Source organism: Cydia amplana, chromosome 25 (assembly GCF_948474715.1).
Source record: "Cydia amplana chromosome 25, ilCydAmpl1.1, whole genome shotgun sequence".
NCBI lineage: Eukaryota > Metazoa > Arthropoda > Insecta > Lepidoptera > Tortricidae > Cydia > Cydia amplana.
This window is the reverse complement of record NC_086093.1, coordinates 1516979-1539428: the sequence shown is the minus strand read 5'-3', so window position 1 is coordinate 1539428 and position 22450 is coordinate 1516979. Positions and strand designations below refer to the sequence as shown.

The 22450-nt window shown below is 42.9% G+C and overlaps 2 protein-coding genes across 2 annotated transcripts in view; both read right to left on the bottom strand.

Moving 5' to 3' along the window:
• LOC134659559 (uncharacterized) overlaps positions 1 to 22450 on the bottom strand; it is a 41934-nt gene that overhangs the window by 2219 nt on the left and 17265 nt on the right. Inside the window, exons 4-15 of the mRNA XM_063515226.1 lie at positions 16307 to 16406; positions 15650 to 15766; positions 14917 to 15093; positions 14168 to 14260; positions 13369 to 13464; positions 12109 to 12199; positions 7897 to 8111; positions 6645 to 6823; positions 4612 to 4717; positions 3337 to 3429; positions 1340 to 1440; positions 670 to 798 (exon numbers count right to left, since the gene is read on the bottom strand). Of these exons, the coding sequence (XP_063371296.1) occupies positions 670 to 798; positions 1340 to 1440; positions 3337 to 3429; positions 4612 to 4717; positions 6645 to 6823; positions 7897 to 8111; positions 12109 to 12199; positions 13369 to 13464; positions 14168 to 14260; positions 14917 to 15093; positions 15650 to 15766; positions 16307 to 16406 (1497 nt within the window). The remainder of the gene's footprint in view (positions 1 to 669; positions 799 to 1339; positions 1441 to 3336; positions 3430 to 4611; positions 4718 to 6644; positions 6824 to 7896; positions 8112 to 12108; positions 12200 to 13368; positions 13465 to 14167; positions 14261 to 14916; positions 15094 to 15649; positions 15767 to 16306; positions 16407 to 22450) is intronic.
• LOC134659830 (uncharacterized) lies at positions 16490 to 21877 on the bottom strand. Its single transcript, XM_063515538.1, has 4 exons — positions 19976 to 21877; positions 19723 to 19780; positions 17017 to 18561; positions 16490 to 16571 (listed from the first exon to the last, which is right to left on the bottom strand). Exons 1-4 carry the CDS (start codon positions 21852 to 21854, stop codon positions 16490 to 16492), a joined length of 3564 nt encoding a protein of 1187 aa, XP_063371608.1. The 5' UTR covers positions 21855 to 21877.

Here is a 22450-nt window from a genome sequence, read left to right as displayed (position 1 = left end):
AGATGTAGTGCACTAGATGTAGTGCACAAAAAGTACTGAGGTTGACTGAAGTAATTAAGTATGTGACAAATAATTAAGTATGCACTTTATATCTGTACGGTGCCATACAACCATACACCTGCGAGCACTGTAACTTACAGGCTGACACAACCATACACCTGCGAGCACTGTAACTCACAGGCTGACACAACCATACACCTGCGAGCACTGTAACTCACAGGCTGACACAACCATACACCTGCGAGCACTGTAACTCACAGGCTGACACAACCATACACCTGCGAGCACTGTCACTTACAGGCTGACTGTATCCTTATGCAGCAGCACTGCGCTGACGTCGCTCCAGCGCGCCGTCCACCGCCACAGCAGCGAGTGCAGCAGATCCAGGCTTTCACAACCATACACCTGCGAGCACTGTAACTCACAGGCTGACACAACCATACACCTGCGAGCACTGTAACTCACAGGCTGACTGTATCCTTATGCAGCAGCACTGCGCTTACGCCGCACCAGCGCGCCGTCCAGCGCCACAGCAGCGAGTGCAGCAGATCCAAGCTATCCCCATACACCTGCGAGTACTGTAACTCACAGGCTGACACAACCATACACCTGCGAGCACTGTAACTAACAGGCTGACACAACCATACACCTGCGAGCACTGTAACTTACAGGCTGACTGTATCCTTATGCAGCAGCACTGCGCTTACGCCGCACCAGCGCGCCGTCCAGCGCCACAGCAGCGAGTGCAGCAGGTCCAGGAAGCGGAGCACCACGTGCACGGGCAGGTTGTCGCCGAATCTAAAACCACAATATATTGAAAACGGTTCATGAAACTTGAGACGAAAGTGGAGGACCCGCGCGAAATCGCCTTTTCATACAAACGTAGCATTTATACAAACATTTTCCTCTCTGGATATTAACATAATTAAAAAAAAGTTGACACAATTTGTCGTGTATCAACCACAGCTATGCCCATGAGTTTGATTTTTTTCGAATTTTTCATCATTATAAGGATTAGGAGCATTTAATTTTTTTTTATGAAATCTGGTTTTACAATAATCAACCTACATCAAATTATATTAGAATATTTTCCATAATGTCAACATCCAGAGAGATAAACTCAAAACAAAAACGGCCGTTTTAACTTTGGACGCATAGATTGACGAATCCAGCAACATAGCAACTAGTTTGATGTATTCAAAAGGTACTTTAATACAAGATGCAGTACGTAGCGGCCCCCTTTTTTAAATATATTTCTTTATATTTAAATAATCACGATTATTTAGCAGTGGCGCTAGTGTGCACGTTGATGGGCGCTTAACTGTGTGGGCGATCGTACCTGGGATTAGTCGGGCCGTGTTCCGCGTCAAAATCCTGCGCACTAAAGCAATACGGCCGATAACTGATGGCACCTACTATTTTCGGATCCCTTTTCCTTATCTGTAGAACAAATAACCAGAGATGCGAAAAATACTTTATAAAAAGTATTTAAATACAAAATACAAATACTTCCTTGATAATACTATTTCAAATGCAAAATACAAAATAGTTTTTGAATTTGTATTTAAATACAAAATACGAAATAGGTATTTTCAAAATACTTTTTTAAAATACAAATACTTTTCAATAAAAGGTATTCTGAGTAGTGAATACCTAGTCTGAATTAAGAAGTATTACTCGGAATTTCCGAGTTGAAAAGACTCTCTTTATTCTTTGAAGTCAATCCCATATCTAAAGTGCAAATTTCTAGTTGCTCATATTAACCGGTAGGATGTAGGTATGAATGATGTTTTATATCGGCCAACTTTTAAAAGCATTACTTTGTAATGTTTCACAGCTAGTATAATGCCTCTCGTTAGTGTGATGAAAACGTCTCGATTGTGTTTCACCAGGGCAGAAAAGTTTGTTCTCCTCTCGTGCCTTGAAACCCTCCCAACACTCAAGATTACACTTTATGTGCGACGTTACTAAACAGATTCAACAGTTCCATGTTAAAAGAATGAGAGAGTTGCCAGGATTGTAACATCAGAAGAGATTGTAACTCCTACCTACATTACCTACCTACTATAAAGTATTTTGTATTTTGAAAATAGAAAATAGGTCCCAAAACTATTTCAAATAAAATACAAAATAGTTTTCTTCAAAAGGTATTTAAATACAAAATACAAAATAGGTATTTTGCATTTTGTATTTGCATTTTAAATACAAGTATTTCAAATAAGTCACATCTCTGCAAATAACGTACTTGTGGCCAGACCAACCGTTTTGGATCGCGACAAATTATGAAAAAGCACCAGAAGATTAATAGAGAAACGTAGACAGCAGATATTTTTAGCCACACTTTATGGTTTAAGAATTTATTTCTCCAAAAGAATATTACATTCAACATTATATACATTATTTACAGAGTGCACGAATAGCATAAAATATATTCTAGGACTAAGCAAAGCAAATAATTTTTTTATTAAGAATGTGGGTATTATAATTGTGAAGTATCAATCGGCAACTGGCACTTTCTATTTTAAAATCCGTTTAAAGCTATAAAGAGTAGGTTATTTGATTGTGATGTCACATGCTAGTATTTCATATAAATTCCATATAAGCAAAATCGTTTTGACAGTTCGAAAAAAGAAACTGATTTGACCAGTAGTCAAATACCCTATTATACCCCCGTGCGTGCGCGGTGGAGTGCTGCCACCTTGTGGCCTGAATCGGAAACAAACTATACATTGACACTCAGCAAGTGCAGTTCACGTAGGTTTTCTTGTGCATTGTAGGATCTGCCATCTTGTAGGCTACATTGGGAGCTTAAATTTAACATTGACACTTCGCGCCAACAACATGGACACACCTCATTCGGTTCTCGTATGCTATTTTATTTTTACTATCAGTTTCTTTAATTTAATGAATGTTTTAATTAGGTATACAGGATTTTGACTCTTGGAGACCCTATACATCTCTAAGGATAATTTGATTAACTACTATATATTGTAATCTTTTAGTTATGATGACACTTAGAGACATTTACATCTCTAAATAATTTTAGATTATAGTTTTTGTATCTTTGTGTTTTTTTTTTCAATACTATTGTTATTTCATTTTTTGTAATTCGACATTTAGAGGCTTTATACATCTCTATGTTAGTTTGATTTGATATTTACGGCTTAGTTGTATTTTATAATTATTGATGTGTTTTTTTTTTGCTGTATGTAAATTCCATATTGACGTGTAAAAATGCCCTTGTGGCCTATTTGCTGAATAAATGTTGATATTTGATATTTGAAACAGGGGGCTCCCGTGCTGCCCCCTACAGTTCATCCAAGTTCCCTATTGTACCTGATAGAGCGTAGCAGGGTTGAAGCAAGTGACGGCCGCGGACTTGTAAAGAGCGGGCCGATTCTCGAACGCCTTCAAGATTCCATTTACAACCTAAACATAAACAGAAATCTTAGGTTTAGTTTCCATTTATGACCTAAAATATAGCACTAGCTCTGTTATAAGTAGAGCATAATTGTTTTCTATCGTATTTTCTCGGAAATGTTCGTATTTGTCATGCTACTTCAGTCAACCTCAGTACTTTTTGTACCGAGACTGACTGAAATAGCAAGACACGTCCATACGTTTCCGTGAAAATACGATGGAAAATAATATTGTCTTCGGTTACCGCGATAGTTACTCATGAAATAAAACTATTAAAACGGATTATATCGCGTATATTGAATTTATTCTACATCCCGACGTTTCGAACCCTTTACAGCGTTTGTGGTCAACGAGTGACTGAGGAAAAACTACACTGTGCAAATCTACCCACTTACAAAATCACTACATAGTATAAAACAAAGTCGCTTCCCTGTCTGTCTGTCTGTCTGTATGCTTTAGATTTTTAAAACTACGCAACGGATTCTTTTGAATAAATAGATTGATTCAAGAGGAAGGTTTATGTATAATTTGTTAACCCGTGCGAATCCGGGGCGGGTCGCTAGTAATGATTATAATGAACCATGGATGGCTGTAAAGGGTTCGAAACGTCCGGATGTAGAATAAATTCAATATAGGTACGCGATATAATCCGTTTTAATAGTTTTATTTCACGATGGAAAATAATTATGCACTACAACTGTACTCAAACAATTTCAGTATTATGGCGTGTTCGAAAATATCTATAAAGAATCAGGACAAAATGATTTCTGGGAATTGAACGTACAGGGACTGAACATTCGGGGAAATGGACGTACAGCGACTGGACATTCGGGGAAATGGACGTACAGCGACGGGACATTCGGGGAATTGAACGTACAGGGACTGGACATTCGGGGAATTGGACGTACAGGGACTGGACATTCGGGGAAATGGACGTACAGCGACTGGACATTCGGGGAAATGGACATACAACGACTGGACATTCGGGGAAATGGACGTACAGCGACGGGACATTCGGGGAAATGGACGTACAGCGATTGGACCGTCGGGGAAATGGACGTACAGCAACTGGACATTCGGGGAAATGGACGTACAGCAACTGGAAATTCGGGGAATTGGACGTACATTCGAGGCCACAATCAATGATGTGCCTCGTGTGCCTAGCCAAAGTGATGTATTGAACGACGTTACCTCCTTGTTATCGCCCTTGACGTCTATGATGCAGCGTACTCGCTTCTCCAGCAAGTAGTCCAGCGCCGCGTCCAGCAAGCACAGTTTCACTTCTTTATAGCGTTGCCTAGAACAAGTACACATGAATGGATGTTCATATAAACGAAACATCCAAAATTTGCCACTGAAATTTGAACCCAAATTGTAGGAAAAAGAGATAATTTTGCTTTGAAAATTGAACGCGAAACAAAGCAAAAGCGACTCTGTTCCAATTGAACATGGTTTAAATTACATCGAACTGAATAGGTACTACAGGTAGGACCTTGGGCCTTAGGCGGATATCTCAGGACTGGCCTTACGGGCAATAAGAATGGGACATGAATGAGACCAGTACAGCGGTGTGACACCACTACAACGCGATTGGTTGATGAGTTCGCATCACGCGCGCGATTGGTCGCAACTAGTCGCGTTAGACTGCACGATATTTATTTATTGCAACCATGTTATAGACACCCGAAGGGTAGAAAAGGGGTAAAGAGAGATGTTATAGATATCCCATCAAAAACATTAATGTAAAAAGGCGCAAGTCTCGCAACGCTTTTACTACAAAAAAGTTTTGAGATGTAATGTGAAACCAAGTCAGTTATTTTAATCAGTGCCAGAGGGTGTCAAAACCGTATCAATAAGATATCTTTAATTTGTAATACGTATAATGACTTGGCCATCGCACGGCTGCATAATGACGAAAGGATCATCGTCACCTATTAAAAATAATTCTAATTGAACATAACGCTAGCGCTAATTGCAGTTTGAGCATTACACATATTTACGAGTACGGTATGAGTAAAGCATTATGTGCGATTGCCAAGTCATTATACGTATTACAAATTAAAGATATCTCATTGATACGGTTTTAACACCCCCTGGCACTGATTAAAATAACCGACTTGGTTTCACATTACATCTCAAAACTTTTTTGTAGTAAAAGCGTTGCGAGACTTGCGCCTTTTTACATTAATGTTTTTGATGGGATCTCATATCTCTTTGTAGGCAGTCCTTCTTTTCGGGTACTCATACCCATACTATGTATACACATATCATAACTAAACATATCTTCATTCATACTCACATCGTACATCGTAGTGTACCTTTACTTTACCTACTATTTGTAGGAACTGCAACAGTAACTTTGTAATATCATATATTTATATGGGATTACAAACTTACTTATGCAGTTCTTAGATCTTTAAAACGTGACTGATATTGCAATATTTTTAGGTTTTCCCTTTATGTGGCCATTAAACCCTAACTCTGTACCAAATTTCAGCTCTCTGAGTTTATGGGAAGTACTAGTTCTATTCTGATGATCATGAGTGAGTGAGTGAGTGTCATAAATGCGAAACTTTGCTTTCGCTTAACTTCGGAACTAAATGACCTACAGACTTGAAATTTTGGATTTTAAGTATGTGATTATAGCTTACTGGATGACGAAAATTTCTGCATTCTGGTCTTATCCAGAGGTTCTCAAATAGGGGCCTGAAAATGCGGCGAAATGGTTCCAGTAAAGGATGGTACAGCAGTGTTTGCTTCGCGCTCGACTTGGGTAGTTCAACATGGACCCTGTGAGGGCATGGCAATATTACATGCATACTTAGGATCTAATCTTAAAAAGCGACTTGCAATCTGGAGGTCGCGGGTTCAAATCCCAGCTCGTACCAATGAGTTTTTCGGGACTTATGTACGAAATATCATTTGATATTTACCAGTCGCTTTTCGGTGAAGGAAAACATCGTGAGGAAACCGGACTAATCCCAATACGGGCCCAGTTTACCCTCTGGGTTGGAAGGTCAGATGGCAGTCGCTTTCGTAAAAACTAGTGCCCACGCCAATTACTGGGATTAGTTGCCAAGCGGACCCCAGGCTCCCATGAGCCGTGGCAAAATGCCGGGACAACGCAAGGAAGATGAATTTATGTGTATCACGTTGATCCAGCGCGTTCAACACAGTATTTCTCTGTTCACAAAGGAAACTCGACTAATTTTATAAAATCTTACCGGTTAGGATGTGTGACACCGACATCTATATCCTTAATATCCTCCCAACTGAGCGTGGTCACGTCCGTGATGCTGGACTCGGAGAGCCGCTGCAGCCCCTCATCGTGGAGCAACACCAGCTGCCCGTCCTTCAGGGTACGGACGTCCAGTTCCACAAAGTTGCATTCTCGTTCTACACACTAGGGAATTTAGGGCTCATTTAGACGGTGCGAGAACTCGTATGCGAGTTTCATTACATTGCGTCATTTGATCGGTCGGCTGAATTGACGTAACCTCAATGGGCCGCAATGTAACTAAAATTGTATACGAGTTCGCGCTAGGGTTGCCAGATGGTCGGGATTCGGCGGGATTCTCCCGATTTTTAGCTTTGTTCGATTCCAGACAAAGTGAAAATTGTCTCGAAAAACAGCTTCACGTTATAAAACTATCGTCGAGCGAGCCAGCGACCCGCGTCGAGCGCCTCGGCGCGCGCGTGGGGCGCGCGTGGCGAGATTGGGCAGAGCAGCTGACGTAGTGCCAATAATGTAAAATATCGTTATTTTTAATACAATCAATTTAATTTGAAGGGTTTTTTTTCCCGATAATAGCACCTTTCGATCTGGCAACCCTATTTCGCGCGCCGTCTAAATGAGCCCTTAAATAGAATTTTAGTAATGCCTTTGTTTTTAACCGTTTCGTTGCGTGTTGAATTTTCGAAAACTTTTAACTGTGGCGGCGAACAATTATTTCATGACACAACGTACGTCATAGATTATAATGGCACACCTATCGTGTCATACGCCACACGTTAAAAACATTGATGACACGCCTGTTGTGCCATCCACACTGAATCAGTTAATCTAACTGCCAGTTGTTTTCATAAATATTTTGATGGTTAATATGATTTTGATGTGGTCCTTTTAGAATCTTCTTAAGCCTGTTTTTACTGCACTATTTGTTTCACCAATGTTCTTAACTTTTGGGTACAGAAAAAACAAAATAGAACCTAAATCTGTATATGCAGCAGATATAGGCCTTTAACGGCAAAACATAAGATTGTTGCAATTTTAATTGATATCAATAAAAACAAATGAAAATAAGTTTCTAGAAATACAATTTCAGATTTCATCTAACACTACCATTATTTTGTACTATTATACAAACAAAACGAGTAACGACATAGGTACATACATGAAATCCCGCCAAAACCTATCACTCTAACTATCCAAACAAAACAATACATTAAATAAAAGAGAAAATCGATGAAACTTACATATCGAAATGCCTCCAAAGTGTTTTCTGGCGCGTCCAAACCTGCCCCTCTATGAGCTATGCACTGCACGACTTGGTCAGGATTGGCTTCAGCCTCTTTAGACCCAAGTTCTGGACCGAATATACTCATAACATTCACAGGATCTGGCTTCTTTAATCTCGTACAATAGTACGCACCTATGCCCAGCAATCCCACGTCCAATCCAAACGGCAATACTAGGTAAATAAGAGAGAAAATAAAGTAAATAAACGAAATAGTGTAACTAAAACTGTTGTAGATGATATTAAACATCTTTGTGAACATTTTTCGGTCGTTCGTTCGAATTTATTAGTGTTTGTTTAGGTTAGGTTCATCGAAATAAATACAAATTGGGGAGGGGCTTTTTGACAGGTGGGTGCGTTTTGATATTCCTACGTTTTGAAATCACACATTCATCATCATTTATATTATGCAATATTAAAATCTAAAGGAAATTATGCAAACCCATGTGGTCAAAAATAACCTCAATATAATACAAACCGAAAAATCAAACATAAAAGTTACAATACTTGAGAATTCATTAAATTCTGGAAAAAAAATATACTCACTTCCAGTAAAAATGCTTTTATTTTGTATTTTAATCCACATTAGAGTAAACATGTTTCTATAGTAGTTTATGCAACAGTGATATAATAAGGGTTCTTAAAATTCAAGGGTCGAAGTTACAAAACGAGACGTAGTCGAGTTTTGAAAAAAAGACCCGAGAATTTTAAGAACCAATTATGAGCTGTTGCATACATTACTTTTTCTATGACAGCTGCAGCAAAAAAAAAAAAAAAAGAGTTATTATTAAAAAAAAAGAGTTATTATTTAAAAAAAATTGAGTTATTATTTAAAAAAAAAAGAGTTATTATTGTAAATGAAAACATACCTCTTTCAATCAAGATGATCGGAACTTGTATCTTTAAAAAAAATAAAGCAGTTGTATTATACTCATAAGATGACTGCTAGCAGTCATCTTATGAGCCTATAGACAAATCATTCAAATGACATTGCTTTAGATATCACTGTCAGTCATTTAATTGACACATTTAAGTGCTGGAGTAGAAAAAAAAATTACTGCGAATTTCAATTCGTTTGAAATGCAAATACTGCACTGCGTTTAGATAGATTACTGCGTTTACATAGGGCAAACTATCCAAATGATGGCACTAAAAAGTATCTACTAGTCATATGCGCCATTGTGAAGGAAGGTGACGGCAATAACGGTAAAGTACTATACCGTATTGACGAACTATAGGTAGGTACGAAAATAAAAGAATAAGCCAGTTTAAAGTTTAAAACAATAACTCTTCATTTATTTATTACAATCCAAATTAAATAACGTTTTCACTATATTTTGGGTTACTATCATTAGATCACTACCCGCAAACAAAGAATAAGCAAGCTATCTCTTCTTTATCGAGCACACCTATCCCTAATCCTTATACTCCAACACCTCGGTCCTGCCGGTCCTCTTGCCCAACAAGTAGTCAACGACATGCCTGATGATGAAGAGGGCCGTCTCCACGATGGTCAGCACGCTGGCGCCCACGAACAGGGCCGTAGTGCCGCCTAGGGAGGCTGGAGAAGAAAGGAAATTTAAGGCTGTAATGAACAACCAAGCTTCTGACGGTCCTAGGTCCTGACCTTACAAGGGCACGTCCTGTTTCTCTGTTTAATCGCAGAGTGTCAGTCGATCGCAAACTGTTCTTATCAGAACAATGTCACCGTTTCACGATTACACACGATGTCAGATGTATATCTATTTATGTAGTATGTTCCCACAGTTTCAATGCAATTTGGTGGCAAACCGTCTACTTGGTTGGAAGCTTGTAATGTCACCTTGGAAGCTTGGATGCAAGCTGTATGGCACGGGCTTAAAGCAGTCCTTAGAATTTTCTCATGCCGACGTAAAAGCTTTTAAAGATGGCCGTACCGGACCGTGATTTTAGTCCGGTCAGCACTCAGCATATCTCTTTCTCGCTCTCACTTAACGGACGTACACGTACAGCGGACCACCTTCCAAGGCCAAGGTCACGGTCCGGTACGGCTGTCAAGCTTTAAAACAGGTTAACATAAATATTGAGCAAGTTCACATAAAAATTAAACAAATCGGTACTTACTTTAAAACAATAGAACTAGCACAATACACAAAGCCGCAAAACATATCACAATCACATCCAAAAGGACAAGGCAATAAGCATGACATCGACAAAATCACTAAATACACATGACACTCTAGTGTGCAATAATATTGGACCTAGTCTGAGTCCCTCCACATCCGTTAGGGCTCCACTGCCTCCGAAACCATGGAACGAAGGCTGACGTCCACAACTCCACACACAGAAAGCGTGGCAAAATAGGTGCAAGTACAAAATAGGTGAGACACACACAGGCAGGTATTTCTAATGCACATTACACTGGTGCAATTCTCAACCTCAAATCTCTCCACATAGAATCTATTTTCCCATGGAACCCACCGAACAAGTCCTCAAGTGTGAATATGACGTCTCTGTGTAAACGCAGCTTCGGCGGCATCAGGTTGATGCGGACGGCCGCCACTGGACCCTCATCGCCGTCGGAATCCGAGCCGTTTCTGATCCGGAATAAAGTAGTGAGGGAGGGAGAAAGAGACAACACGTGTTTCGACATGAGGTTGATGCGAAGAGCCGCCACTGGACCCTCATCTCCGTTTCTACCCGAACATTTATACCACTGCGCTCGGGTTTGTAATATTAAGAATTTGTAATATTAAGAGCTTGCGTTTAAAACGCAAGTATCAACATACATACATATAATCACGCCCATTTCCCGGAAGGGTAGGCAGAGACCACGGATTTCCATTTGCTACGATCCTGAAGCCCCCTCCAGACTATGTGCGTGAATCGCGGACGAAGCCGCGAACGTGAGTTTGGTTGGAGTCGATTCCGCTGTCTGCGTAAATCGAATCCTCAGTCGCGTTCGCGGTTTCGCGCCGCGATTCGCGCACGAGTGTGGAGGGGGCTTGACATACCTCTTTCGCTTCCGTTACTTTCATAACATTCCTCATACACGCTCGCCGGTTTAGGGTGCTCTTGACCTGGCCTTTCTTCAGGATTTCCCCGATCTGACGGTTTAGCATGAGTTGCGTTCTCGAGCGCGACTCCATACATCAAGCGCGACTTCAAGTATGGACTCGCGCGCGAGAACGCAACTTATGCTAGACCGCCTGATCAGAGAAAGAGCCGAGGTCTGCCCCTTCCAACTCCCTCTTCGCAAGTATCAATATAAAAACAATACATGATTGCGTGTCATGACTGTCATGAGAAGCAGAATTTCTTTAGCGACCCAATAGGTGTTGACATCAGTGCACTTACCTAATAACGACCTTTTTGGTATGAGAATAGTAGTTGAGCTCGGCACACTGAGGAAGGCAGGAGCACTTGGCCAGGTTCTTTGGCAGGTTGATGAGAATCTCAACATTCCTCCCGATACACGCCATGCCGTGCGCGTCGCACACTTCGCCATCTTGAAAAACACGGAACGCAAAATGGCGGCGGAATACACTATTTTAAATTAAATACGAAGCACGTTAACACAGTTTTGTATATTAGAATGCAAATCGGATCAGTTTTTTGGTTTTTTGTCAGTTGTAGTTTGACGGAAGTGTTTTTTTGACGGCCAGTTAAATGTCATGGTTGAAGAGGGTGCAATTTTGGAGGCTCGTTATAAAGTAATTAACCTTTTTACTGACATTTAAATCCACCACAAAAAGAAAACTGTTTCCGATTTCGCAGATCTGCGATCTCGACTCCACACTCCACGCTCGCGTTCACGGCTTCGCGCCGCGATTTGCGCACGAGTGTGGAGGGGGCTTAAAGTAACTAAAGGATTTTAAATAACACACCCCAGTACCCCAGTAATCCCAGTATAATTTACTCGTATACTCTCGGTATAATAAAACACCTCATCCCTTTGAGTTCATCTTGCTGGTGCTGGTCTCATTGGGCTCTAATGTCTCTATTTATATTTTTTTATTTTTTAATACGTAGTCAGCAGTCGCCAGCTGATGGGCTAGGGGGAGTCAGTTGATATGACAGATGGGCTAGGGAGGGGGAGAGGGGGGGGGGGGGCACTTAACATGGCCGGTGGCCAAATAGGAGGGGGAGCACCCCCTAGCGACACCCATGGTAGGCAGTAGAAATGTTTTACCTCCTTTAATATGGAAAAACGGCCGACATCCGCAGAACATGATCGCCATGCGGCTCCTGCAGTGCATCTGGCAGAGCCCGAAGCTGTATGCCTACAAAATGGAAAATAAATTACTTATACTTGGTCAAGCAGATCTTGTCAGTAGAAAAAGGCGGGAAATTTGAAAAATGTAGGCGCGAAGGGATATCGTCCCATAGAAAATTTGAATTTCGCGCCTTTTTTTACTGACAAGATTTGGTTGACCAGCTTTAGTACAGTCACGCTCCGTGATTGTTACGCCATTTAAGTAGAGTCCAGACGAGCTGGGCAAATCGACCGATTTGATCAGGAAAATAATTGGCGCCAATCTCATCTAGCGTCCACACGTACCTACACAAATTTAATCACCAATTTGCATTCCATAGATACTAACTTCGAGAGTTGGCATTTTTGTGTCCGCACCTGCTGATTTGTTCGGGGAATCAAATTGGCGTTTGCGTCCGCACGGCCTGATTCGATCGGACAGATTTTCAGATTGGCGAAAAATTGCCTCGTCTGGACTCCACTTTAGGGCTCTACCTAAATTGGACATTCCATAGCGTAAGTATGCACCACCAATTTAGCTAGGACCCGAAATGGCGTAACAATCCCGTGTGACTTTACTAACGGCCCGGCCACAACATTGCGCGACTGGCGACGGCCTGCAGCGGCAACCATAGGTTGGAGCGAGACACAGCGATCGGACCTTTCGAGCTTTCGTTCCCACCTATTGTTACCTGGCTGAGCCGTAATTCCGGCCTCATATGCGCATCACGTGTTGCACAATATTATTGCCGCTGAAGTAGATGGCGCTACGTTACCCGGACGGAGTCGCTGGTCCACTCGTCCGGGTACCGACAACGGCGCTGCTCTGAGGCTCTTCACTCCCGGCGCTGCTCGTGACAGCTGGGATAGATGGCGATACGTTACCCGGATGAAGTCGCTCCACTCGTCCGGGTACCGACAACGGCGCTGCTCTGAGGCTCTTCACTCCCCGGCGCTGCTGTGACAGCTGGGGTAGATGGCGCTATTACCCGGATGGCGTCGTTGATCCACTCGTCCGGGTACCGACAACGGCGCTGCTCTGAGGCTCTTCACTCCCGGCGCTGCTTGTGACAGCTGAAGTAGATAGCGCTACGTTACCCGGATAGTCGCTGGTCGTCCGGGTACCGACAACGGCGCTGCTCTGAGGCTCTTCACTCCCGGCGCTGCTGTGACAGCTGGGGTAGATGGCGCTATTACCCGGATGGCGTCGCTTATCCACTCGTCCGGGTACCGACAACGGCGCTGGTCCGGTCGGAGGCTCTTCACTCCCGGCGCAGCTTGGATTTCCACGGCCTGAGACACGCGATACGTCACTACACCTTATAAAGAACTAGCGACCCGCCCCGGCTTCGCGCGGGTTAACAAATTATACATAAACCTTCCTATTGAAGTTATATTAATACCAGTTAGAGGGAAACTCACTAGATGGAATTTAAATCAATAAAGAAAAACTCAATGACATTGTAACAGACGTCACGTGTCCGTCTTACGGTCACAAAAAGTTTTCAATTCAGAAACCGCATCAAAATCCGTTGCGTAGTTTTAAAGATCTAAGCATACAGACAGACAGACAGACAGCGGGAAGCGACTTTGTTTTATACTATGTAGTGATGTGAAGTGCCCGCCGCCGCGTCTGTCTGTTTGTGTGTAGGTACAGTCACGCTCCGTGATCGTTACGCCATTTAGGGTTCTAGCTAAATTGGACATTCACAAACGTAACTATGTAACAACCAATTTATCTAGGACCCTAAATGTGGAGCGCGATAGTATGTTCGCGATAACTCATAAACTACTGAACGGATTTCCATGCGGTTTTCACCTATCAAAGAGTGATTCTTGAAGTTTTAGGTGTATATTTTGTTAAGTTTTTGTGTAACTCGTGCGAGACCGGGGCGGGACTGGGGGCGGGTCGCTAGTCATAGGTAAGTAAGTTATTTCATTCTTGCATAGCAAGGTATATTATACATAGATTCGTGGTAATAATTAGGGAACTTACCTTGAAATCAATGACCAATTCTTCACCGGGCATAACTTCACCAGTAGGGTTCGACAGAGCGTTGGGTATATCGAATGGCGAATGGACAAAATACTGCAAATTAAATCAATTATCAGCCATAAGGTCATGTGGCTAATTCAGTAATAGGGACTATTCCGTCCATTTGCGTTTTTCTCGAACAACGAACAAAACTGATAAATTCATCGATAAAGCAGCGATTGCTTTCAGTTTCAGCAATCCAAAGCAAATGGGTTTTTCCTACGATTGAAAATCAATGACATATATAGATAGATACTATAGATAGAATACGCTTTATTGGCACACCCCAGTAAAAAGATACAAAAGAAAAGAACAATTGATTCAATGTAGAGGCAGATAACAGGCGGTCTTTTATCGCTAAAGAGCGATCTCTTCCAGACAACCTTTGGGTAGCGAAAACAGAGAAATAATCGAAAAGGCAAAAGCATTATGAATACCTATATGTATTACGCCCGTGGACGGAATAGTCCCAATGACGGAATTACCCACATTGACCTTACTCGAGTCATTCTCTCAGAATATGTCTGCGGTTGAGTCTAATTGCCATCTCTTTTCATACATTTTGTTTGGGTCGTGGCAATTAGACCGCAGACATATTTTTAGAGGATGACCGAATCTTATTCTGCATAATATATTTACAAGATTACAAATACAAGCACTTCTTGCCAACCGCCCCAACACGACATAACTATGTAGCAAGCAAAACTCGCCTTTATACCATTATTCATAGAGTCCACCCTCACATAGCACTGCCCACTCAAGTAGTGACACTTAAGCAGCTGGTCCACAGACCAGTCCACATTGGGGAGGAGGAACTGGTACACCGCGTACTCCGAGTTGAAGGTCATGCACATACCCATCTCGGTCATCACGGGGACCCATTGCACCTAAAAACAGGATCAGTCTTGGTAAACATTACAGGAGCTTGATTTTTATTATAAAAATGTTATTTGTGTTGAGAAGCTTCTCTGCTACCTACCTACAGATATGTAGTGCATAATTCTTTTCCATCGTATTTTCTCGGAACCGTTCGTATTGTATTTGTCATGCTTCTTCAGTCAACGTCAGTAGTTTTTGTACTGAGACTGATTGAAATAGCAAGACAGACATGTACGTTCGTACGTTTCCGTGAAAACACGATGGAAAATAATTATTTATACATGTACTGCTTGGATATCATGACCTTAAGCGGGAACGTGGGATGTACGTAAAGAGCTGTGGGTCCACTCCCTTTAGCCGTCTGGTACTTCCAACAGATCTACAAATGGTTCATGAAGGGTGCCGCTCTAGTCTACTCATGGGCGTCGCTATAGTGGGTGGCAGAGGGCGTCAGCTGCCTCCCCTAGAGAATAAAATCTGTAACTAAATGTATCCCCCCCCCATATCAACTATATATCGCCTGCCTCCCTCTTCTACCCTTCTACGCCTGCCTCTACTACTTACTTCTTTATCCTGCTTGGATACCATGACCTTGAGAGGGAAGGTGGGGTGCACATCCAGCGCTAACTGCAGCAGGTCCACTCCCTTCACAGAATCGTCGGTCTGATACTTCCAGAAGTTCTGCAGGTTTTGAAATGGTGATGGGTAAATAGTACATTACATACCTAGGGAGGTGAATTCGTGAATGCCCCAGATCGCAGATGTTTGTGGCCCGAACCGAAGGTGAGGGTCATAAATGTGCGATCTGGGGGCTTTACGAATTACCGCCCGTGGTTTGTCTTAATTAAGTTTTACGTCTTGCCTTGGCCAGGAAGTGAGTGAGGAAGGCCTAGGGTGACGTAAAAGTGTTTTTCACCACACCAACTGGTAAAGGCTCTCTTGATTGTTCAAAAACCGATAGCAAAGTTGCATTTTATTCTCATGTGAGGCAAAGTAATCAAATGTAAATTTTGAGTTGATTTCTTATGTTTGCTGATTGACTATAATAATGCTCAACAACATAAGACTTTCCGGTCGGTGCTACATCTATTGTCAAGTAGCAGTACTGATAGTTCCGCTACTCGATGCAGACACTGAAATTAATAGTCTTTTTGGTACCAAAACTGATGTATGGAGCGAGCACTCTTGTCTTACTATATTTCTCTTATGCCCTAATATAACCTGCAAGTTGGTGCGGAAGGACACGTCGGAGACCAGCTCGATGAAGCCCAGGTAATACTGGTAGCGGTCCGGGTCTGTCTCCTTCGTCACATTCCACAACCTGAAACCAAGGTCCAGGCTGTACTTACAGTCTACACGACTGGCAACCAATCTTCCAACGGTCCAAGGTCACCCTGGCATTGGTCAGCACAATACAATTTGGTTGCCAACACGGTTGGACAGGTCGCAGTGATCAGAAGCCTCGTTGACGGCCTTGTAGTAGAAGCTGTAAAATAATACTAAGCGAAACTAATATTGTTGATGATGAAGGTGTTCCACAATAAAAGCTCACAATACGGGACACGAAAACAGTTTAATTTCTAAAAGATACAGACACCACGTGACTTTAATATGAGAGCAGTATGTACGTGTGTCGCGCGCGAATAGACAAGCCGACTGACCCGTGGTCAAAAACAAAAACCGTTGGAACCTTGTCGCTGCGTCACACGTATATCTACCTCCAAATTTCAGCTTAAAACTAAAGTTGTACAAATCATCGGAGTACCACAATAATAAACAGAATTAAAATAAACCAAAAAAAAACCATTTTGAGCACGTCGCTAACACGCCCCACCCCAGTGCTGGCTCAGCACTCATTAACCAAAGGGATTCTAGCGACGCGCGCCGCAGGCCTTTTAAAGACGCCGGATTTGGTTTTTATTTCCACCAACCTGACCCGACCATCCCTACCTGGGAATACCTGCTGGATGACCGCCTTCGGCCACACATTGCGTGGTGCTCCTGGATCTACAACTAAAACTAAGTCTCCTACCTTCAGTGGAGTTTGTTCAGTGTTCCACTTCCTTCTAGGGAGTAGCTCCGGTAAGTATTCCTTTACCCACCTCTGCCAATACATATCGGCCAGCCTTTGACTCGTCCGCCATTGCTTCCGAAGGAACAAGTCTGAATCGTCAAAGGCACCTAAAGCGGGGGTATTAGGAGGCGAGTGAAGAAGGAAGTGGTTCGGCGTCAGAGCGCCGTCACTACCTGGTTCCACGGAGACGTGGGTTAGCGGGCGACTGTTGACGATGTTCTCCACCTCCGCCATCAGAGTGCTGAGAACTTCGTCCTTCGGTGCCCGCTCTTTAAGGACAACGCTAAGACTTTTCTTAACGCTGCGTATGAGGCGCTCCCACGCCCCACCCCAATGGGGACTCGCGGGAGGTATAAATTTCCAACTCGAACCATTGGTCAATGCAAAGTCATTGACAGCTTTGTTGTCGAGTTCCCGCACAGATCGTTTCAACTCGGTATCAGCTCCCCGTAGGTTCGTACCGTTATCCGAGTAGAAACAGTCTGGCCATCCTCGACGCGACGCCATACGCCGTAACGCCATAATGAGGGAGTCGGTCGTGAGAGAATGTACGATCTCCAAATGGATCGCCCTTACAGTAAGGCAGGTAAAAATGACCCCGTACCTCTTTTGGCGTCCTCTGCCGACCACCACCTCCATTGGGCCGAACAAGTCAAGGCCGCAATGTGTGAATGGCCTCTGGTGATGTGCCATTCGACCTGGAGGTAACTCACCCATTACAGGTACATGTGGTTGCGCCTTGCGTATTTTACAAAACATGCATCTCGTTGCTACATGTTTAACCGTCGGCCTTATCTTCGTGATTGCGTATTTTTCCTTTAGATTGTTCACCACCGTTTCCTGGTAATCATGCGCAGCCCTGATGTGATAATGCTTCACGAGCAATCGCGTCACCTGGTGCCGCCCGTCCAAAATAATCGGGTACTTTGTATCGGCGCCAACACCCTGTGCAGCATTAATACGGCCGCCGCAGCGAAGGACCCCACAATCATCCAGGTAAGGTGACCAGGTAAGTATTCGACTATTACGTTCGAGACTCATACCTTTTCTAATTGCAGCTAACTCCGCGCCGAAGCATTCTTCTTGTACCTGTCGCACCAATAGCAGCTCGGCTCGCCGCATCAACTCAGAGTTATCGTAAGTCTGCTTTCGACATTTATGCACGAATACTAACACATGGTATGTGCTCCGCAACAGCCGCAACCACGAAGAGAAGCGCTCCGGATTAAATACAGGTAAGTATGTAGCAGGTAAGTCATTAATTATATTTATAATTTCTGACCTTTCAGGTTCAACAGCTGCAGTGCCGACAATATTACGCGGCCAGGATGACTCGTCGCTTCCCAAGAACGAAGGGCCCTTTAACCACTCGTTTTGGAAGAGAGCGTCGTCATAAGCAGGCCTCGGAGTTTTTTTAGCACGGTAAGACTAAGGAGAGCTATGGAGTCTTTGTTAACATTAAAATTAAATTCATACTCATACTCATCCTCATTAATTAAGTTCGTCCGAATCGTTTTATAAATACTTAGACTACTTATATGTAATTAATTCTGTTTACATATATTTAATTAAATGTTATATTATAAAAAAGTAATAATATGTATATGTGTATGTTAATATTATTATATTACCCATATTGCAGTGTCATCGCTCCAATATTTTATTTAAGTACTTAACGTACCTACATACTATAATTACTGTTAAGATATCCTTATCTTGGTGTCTTGAAAATGATGCCCAATAATATAATATGTATATGTGTATGTTAATATTATTATATTACCCATATTGCAGTGTCATCGCTCCAATATTTTATTTAAGTACTTAACGTACCTACATACTATAATTACTGTTAAGATATTGATATTGGTGTCTTGAAAATGATGCCCATGAATGCGACTTACGACGTTTATACTGCCCATTATGTGTGAACGAACTGTTTTGTAGACGTAAGGAAGAGTAACGCATAACTATTCTAAAATATTGTAGCTCTATATCAACCTTAATGAATAATAAACAGTTTTAATATCTATGGAATATCGTTTTAATATGTCGAATACGTATTACCAATGTTTATAATCATAGGTTGCATGTCTTAAGTACTTTTTTAAGTGATAGGCCACTTATGATTAAACCTCTTTACCTAAATATGTGTATGAGTAAATCAGATGTCACATTATGTCATGAATATATAGTTACGTATTTCGTTATTGTGATGATCGCTGATATTTATTAGGTCTAGAGCTGTACATAATTTACTTGTACTTAATTAATGAGGATGAGTATGAGTATGAACTTAATTTTAATGTTAACAAAGACTCCATAGCTCTCCTTAGTCTTACCGTGCTAAAAAAACTCCGAGGCCTGGTCATAAGTTTCGCGCGTTGCAATATCTGCAACGTTCAATTTGGTAGGTACATACCGCCATTCATTACTGCGCGTGAGCTCATCGATAGCCCCCAACCGGTTTGCTACGAATGTTTTATAATTGCGCGCGTCATTCTTAACCCAGTGAAGAAATGTGGTTGAATCGCTCCAGAAATGACGGCGCTGTACCACTAACCTGTGATCCTTTTGTAGGCTGTCCGCCAGTCTCGCTGCCATAAGAGCCGACTGTAACTCTGCACGAGGTACAGTCAACAAAGGTTTCACGGGTAAGACTCTGCACTTACTTGCTATAAAGGCGACGTAAATTTCATTATTATAAGTCCAGCGCCAATAAGCAACAGCACACATCGCTTTTGTAGACGCATCGCAAAAAATATGCATCTCTAAATTATTACCATAATAAATATTCGTAGTCGATGCCGGCGCACTTGGCGTAGCACTGCTACGCGGCTGATAAGTAGGTGGCGGCGTAGTATGTGCAGGCGGTGCGGCGGTCGCGGGCCGCGCGGGGAAGGAGTCATCGGCTACGCGCGTCGTAGCACTGCCCGGCGGCTCTGCCGTCGCTCGGTTGCCTAAGCCGCTTGTACCTATAGGACTTAGATAGCATCTAGGTATACGAACGTAACGCATTTCTTTTAAAAGGTTAATCCATTCACTCCACTTAACGAAAATATTATTTGGAATATTTTCGTCCCAATCAATGGATAACTGCCATAAAGACTGTAGCATTATCTTACCTTGAATAGTGAATGGAGATAAGAAACCAAACACGTCGAATATCGACATTATTACTCGAAGCATGATCCTTTTAGTAGGTACTTGTTTACCGCTAACTATATCGCTAGGTATGCGTTTGAGTGACAAATCAAACCCAAACTCATCCGTAGCGGGGTACCAGATAAGACCAAGCGTTCTCTCACCTTCTTGCTGTCGATCTAATTTGAACCTTAAGGCTGCTGTGCCTAAGGCTTCTTTTGGCACGCTGTCCAATACTGCCTCGCTGTTACTTGTCCAGTTGCACATGTCGAACCCGCCCTGTTTGTGAATAAAAGTAACATCTTTTACCATTTTTATAGCTGCGGCCTCGTCCGGCAAACTGTCCAAGTAATCGTCCATGTAGTGTTGCTCGCAGATGGCAGCAACGGCAGCAGGCATTGTGGACGCATAACGCTGTGCGTTCCTATTCTTGACGTACTGGGCGATAAAAGGGGACGAATTAGCGCCAAACACTAGTGACGTCATAGCATATGTTTTGACTGGCTGTTTAGAGTCAGTCCTCCATAAAAACCTAAGTGCGTCCTGGTCCTCGGGTCGTATTTTGACCCTTAGGAACATGTCACGCAAATCACCGGCCACAGCGTACCTATTCTCTCTAAATCGTACCATAATGCCGAATAGGGACGCGAGTAGGTCGGGACCTTGAAGTAGGTAATCGTTCAGCGATGTACCTTTACTTTTTGCGGCACAATCAAAAACAAGACGAAGCTTTTTCTTGTTTAAATTGTCCACCGCATGGTGAGGTAGGTACCATGTGTGAGGGGAAGCGGATCGAGGGTCAATGACCTCCCGGGCAAAATCATTTTGGAACAAATGATTTACTCGATCCGTGTACCTTTGAGCATACTCACTGTTTGCCGCCATTTTCTTTTCAACTCCCTTTAACCTATTTAGGGCGTTAGGGTAGCTGTCAGGCATCACGCTGTTCTCGTCGCGCCACGGCAGACCAACTTGCCACCTGCCGTCAGCGAAGGTGGTCGTGCGGTCCAACTGGGCTAAGGCACGGACGTCATCGCTGTTCTGACGAGGCTTGTTACACACACCTAGAGAGTCAATAGAAAAATAGCGTCTTACTTCCTCATGAAGGTCGCGGAGCGCGTCGTCGTGGGCGCTCGGGCAGCAGTCAGCAGCTGCTAGCAGCAGGTTGTGGGCGGCGCGGGGGCCTCGGCCGTGCGGGGCGCGCGTCTTCCCATGGACGGACCAACCTAAGACAGTGCGCGTAGCGAACGGCTCTAAGGGTTTACCTTTACATATTTCTAACGGCATAATTAAATCATAATTATCCTGCCCAATTAAAACTTCAGGGTTACAAGAAATTACATTAGGCGACCATTTGTCTTTTAACTTTTGTAAGTGGGCAAATTTATTACAATCGATGGACCTAAAGTCCTGCTCAGGAATTTCCAAATTATCTACAGCTCGTAAATTGACATTAAAAGTCTCACTACCATTTAAACTAGACACATCGATAGATACAACTGTATAAGTACATTCTAAATCGCTATCTTTCCACGCTCCGCTCACTCGCATAGTCTCAGTGCGCCCGCGCAGGCCGGCGCGCTCGGCGAGTGATTTACTTATAAGACTGATACTACTTCCGTCATCTAAAAATGCACTTGTCATAAAGACACCGTTAGGTCCGCGTATTTTAATCGGCACAACTTTTAACAACACTTTATGGTCATTTATGTTTATAAAGGATACCGTTTCGTTCGTAGGGCTCGACTCAGCTGTTTCCTTCTTATCTGGAGATTCCGACGTAGCATCCTTATCCGTGTCGCGATGTTGTACATAATGTAATAGTCGGTGATGCGCCTCGCCACACCCGTCCTTGTCACAAGCGGGCGCGGGGCAGTTCTCGCGGTCGTGGCATGACACTAGGCACTTGAAGCATACTCCGTGGCGCTTCACATGACGCCACCGGTCCTTTCTTAACGCCTTTTTGAACATCTTGCACTCAGTTAACTCGTGTTTTGCACCGCGGCAAAATAAACACTTATTGTCACTGCGCGCCTGCGCCGATTGCAATAAAACTGTTTGTTGGCGGTTAGCGTTATTATTATCACTTTTGTTTTTCGAGTGATGTTGATAACTGCTGCGCTGATCCGTGACGTGAATGTTCGCTG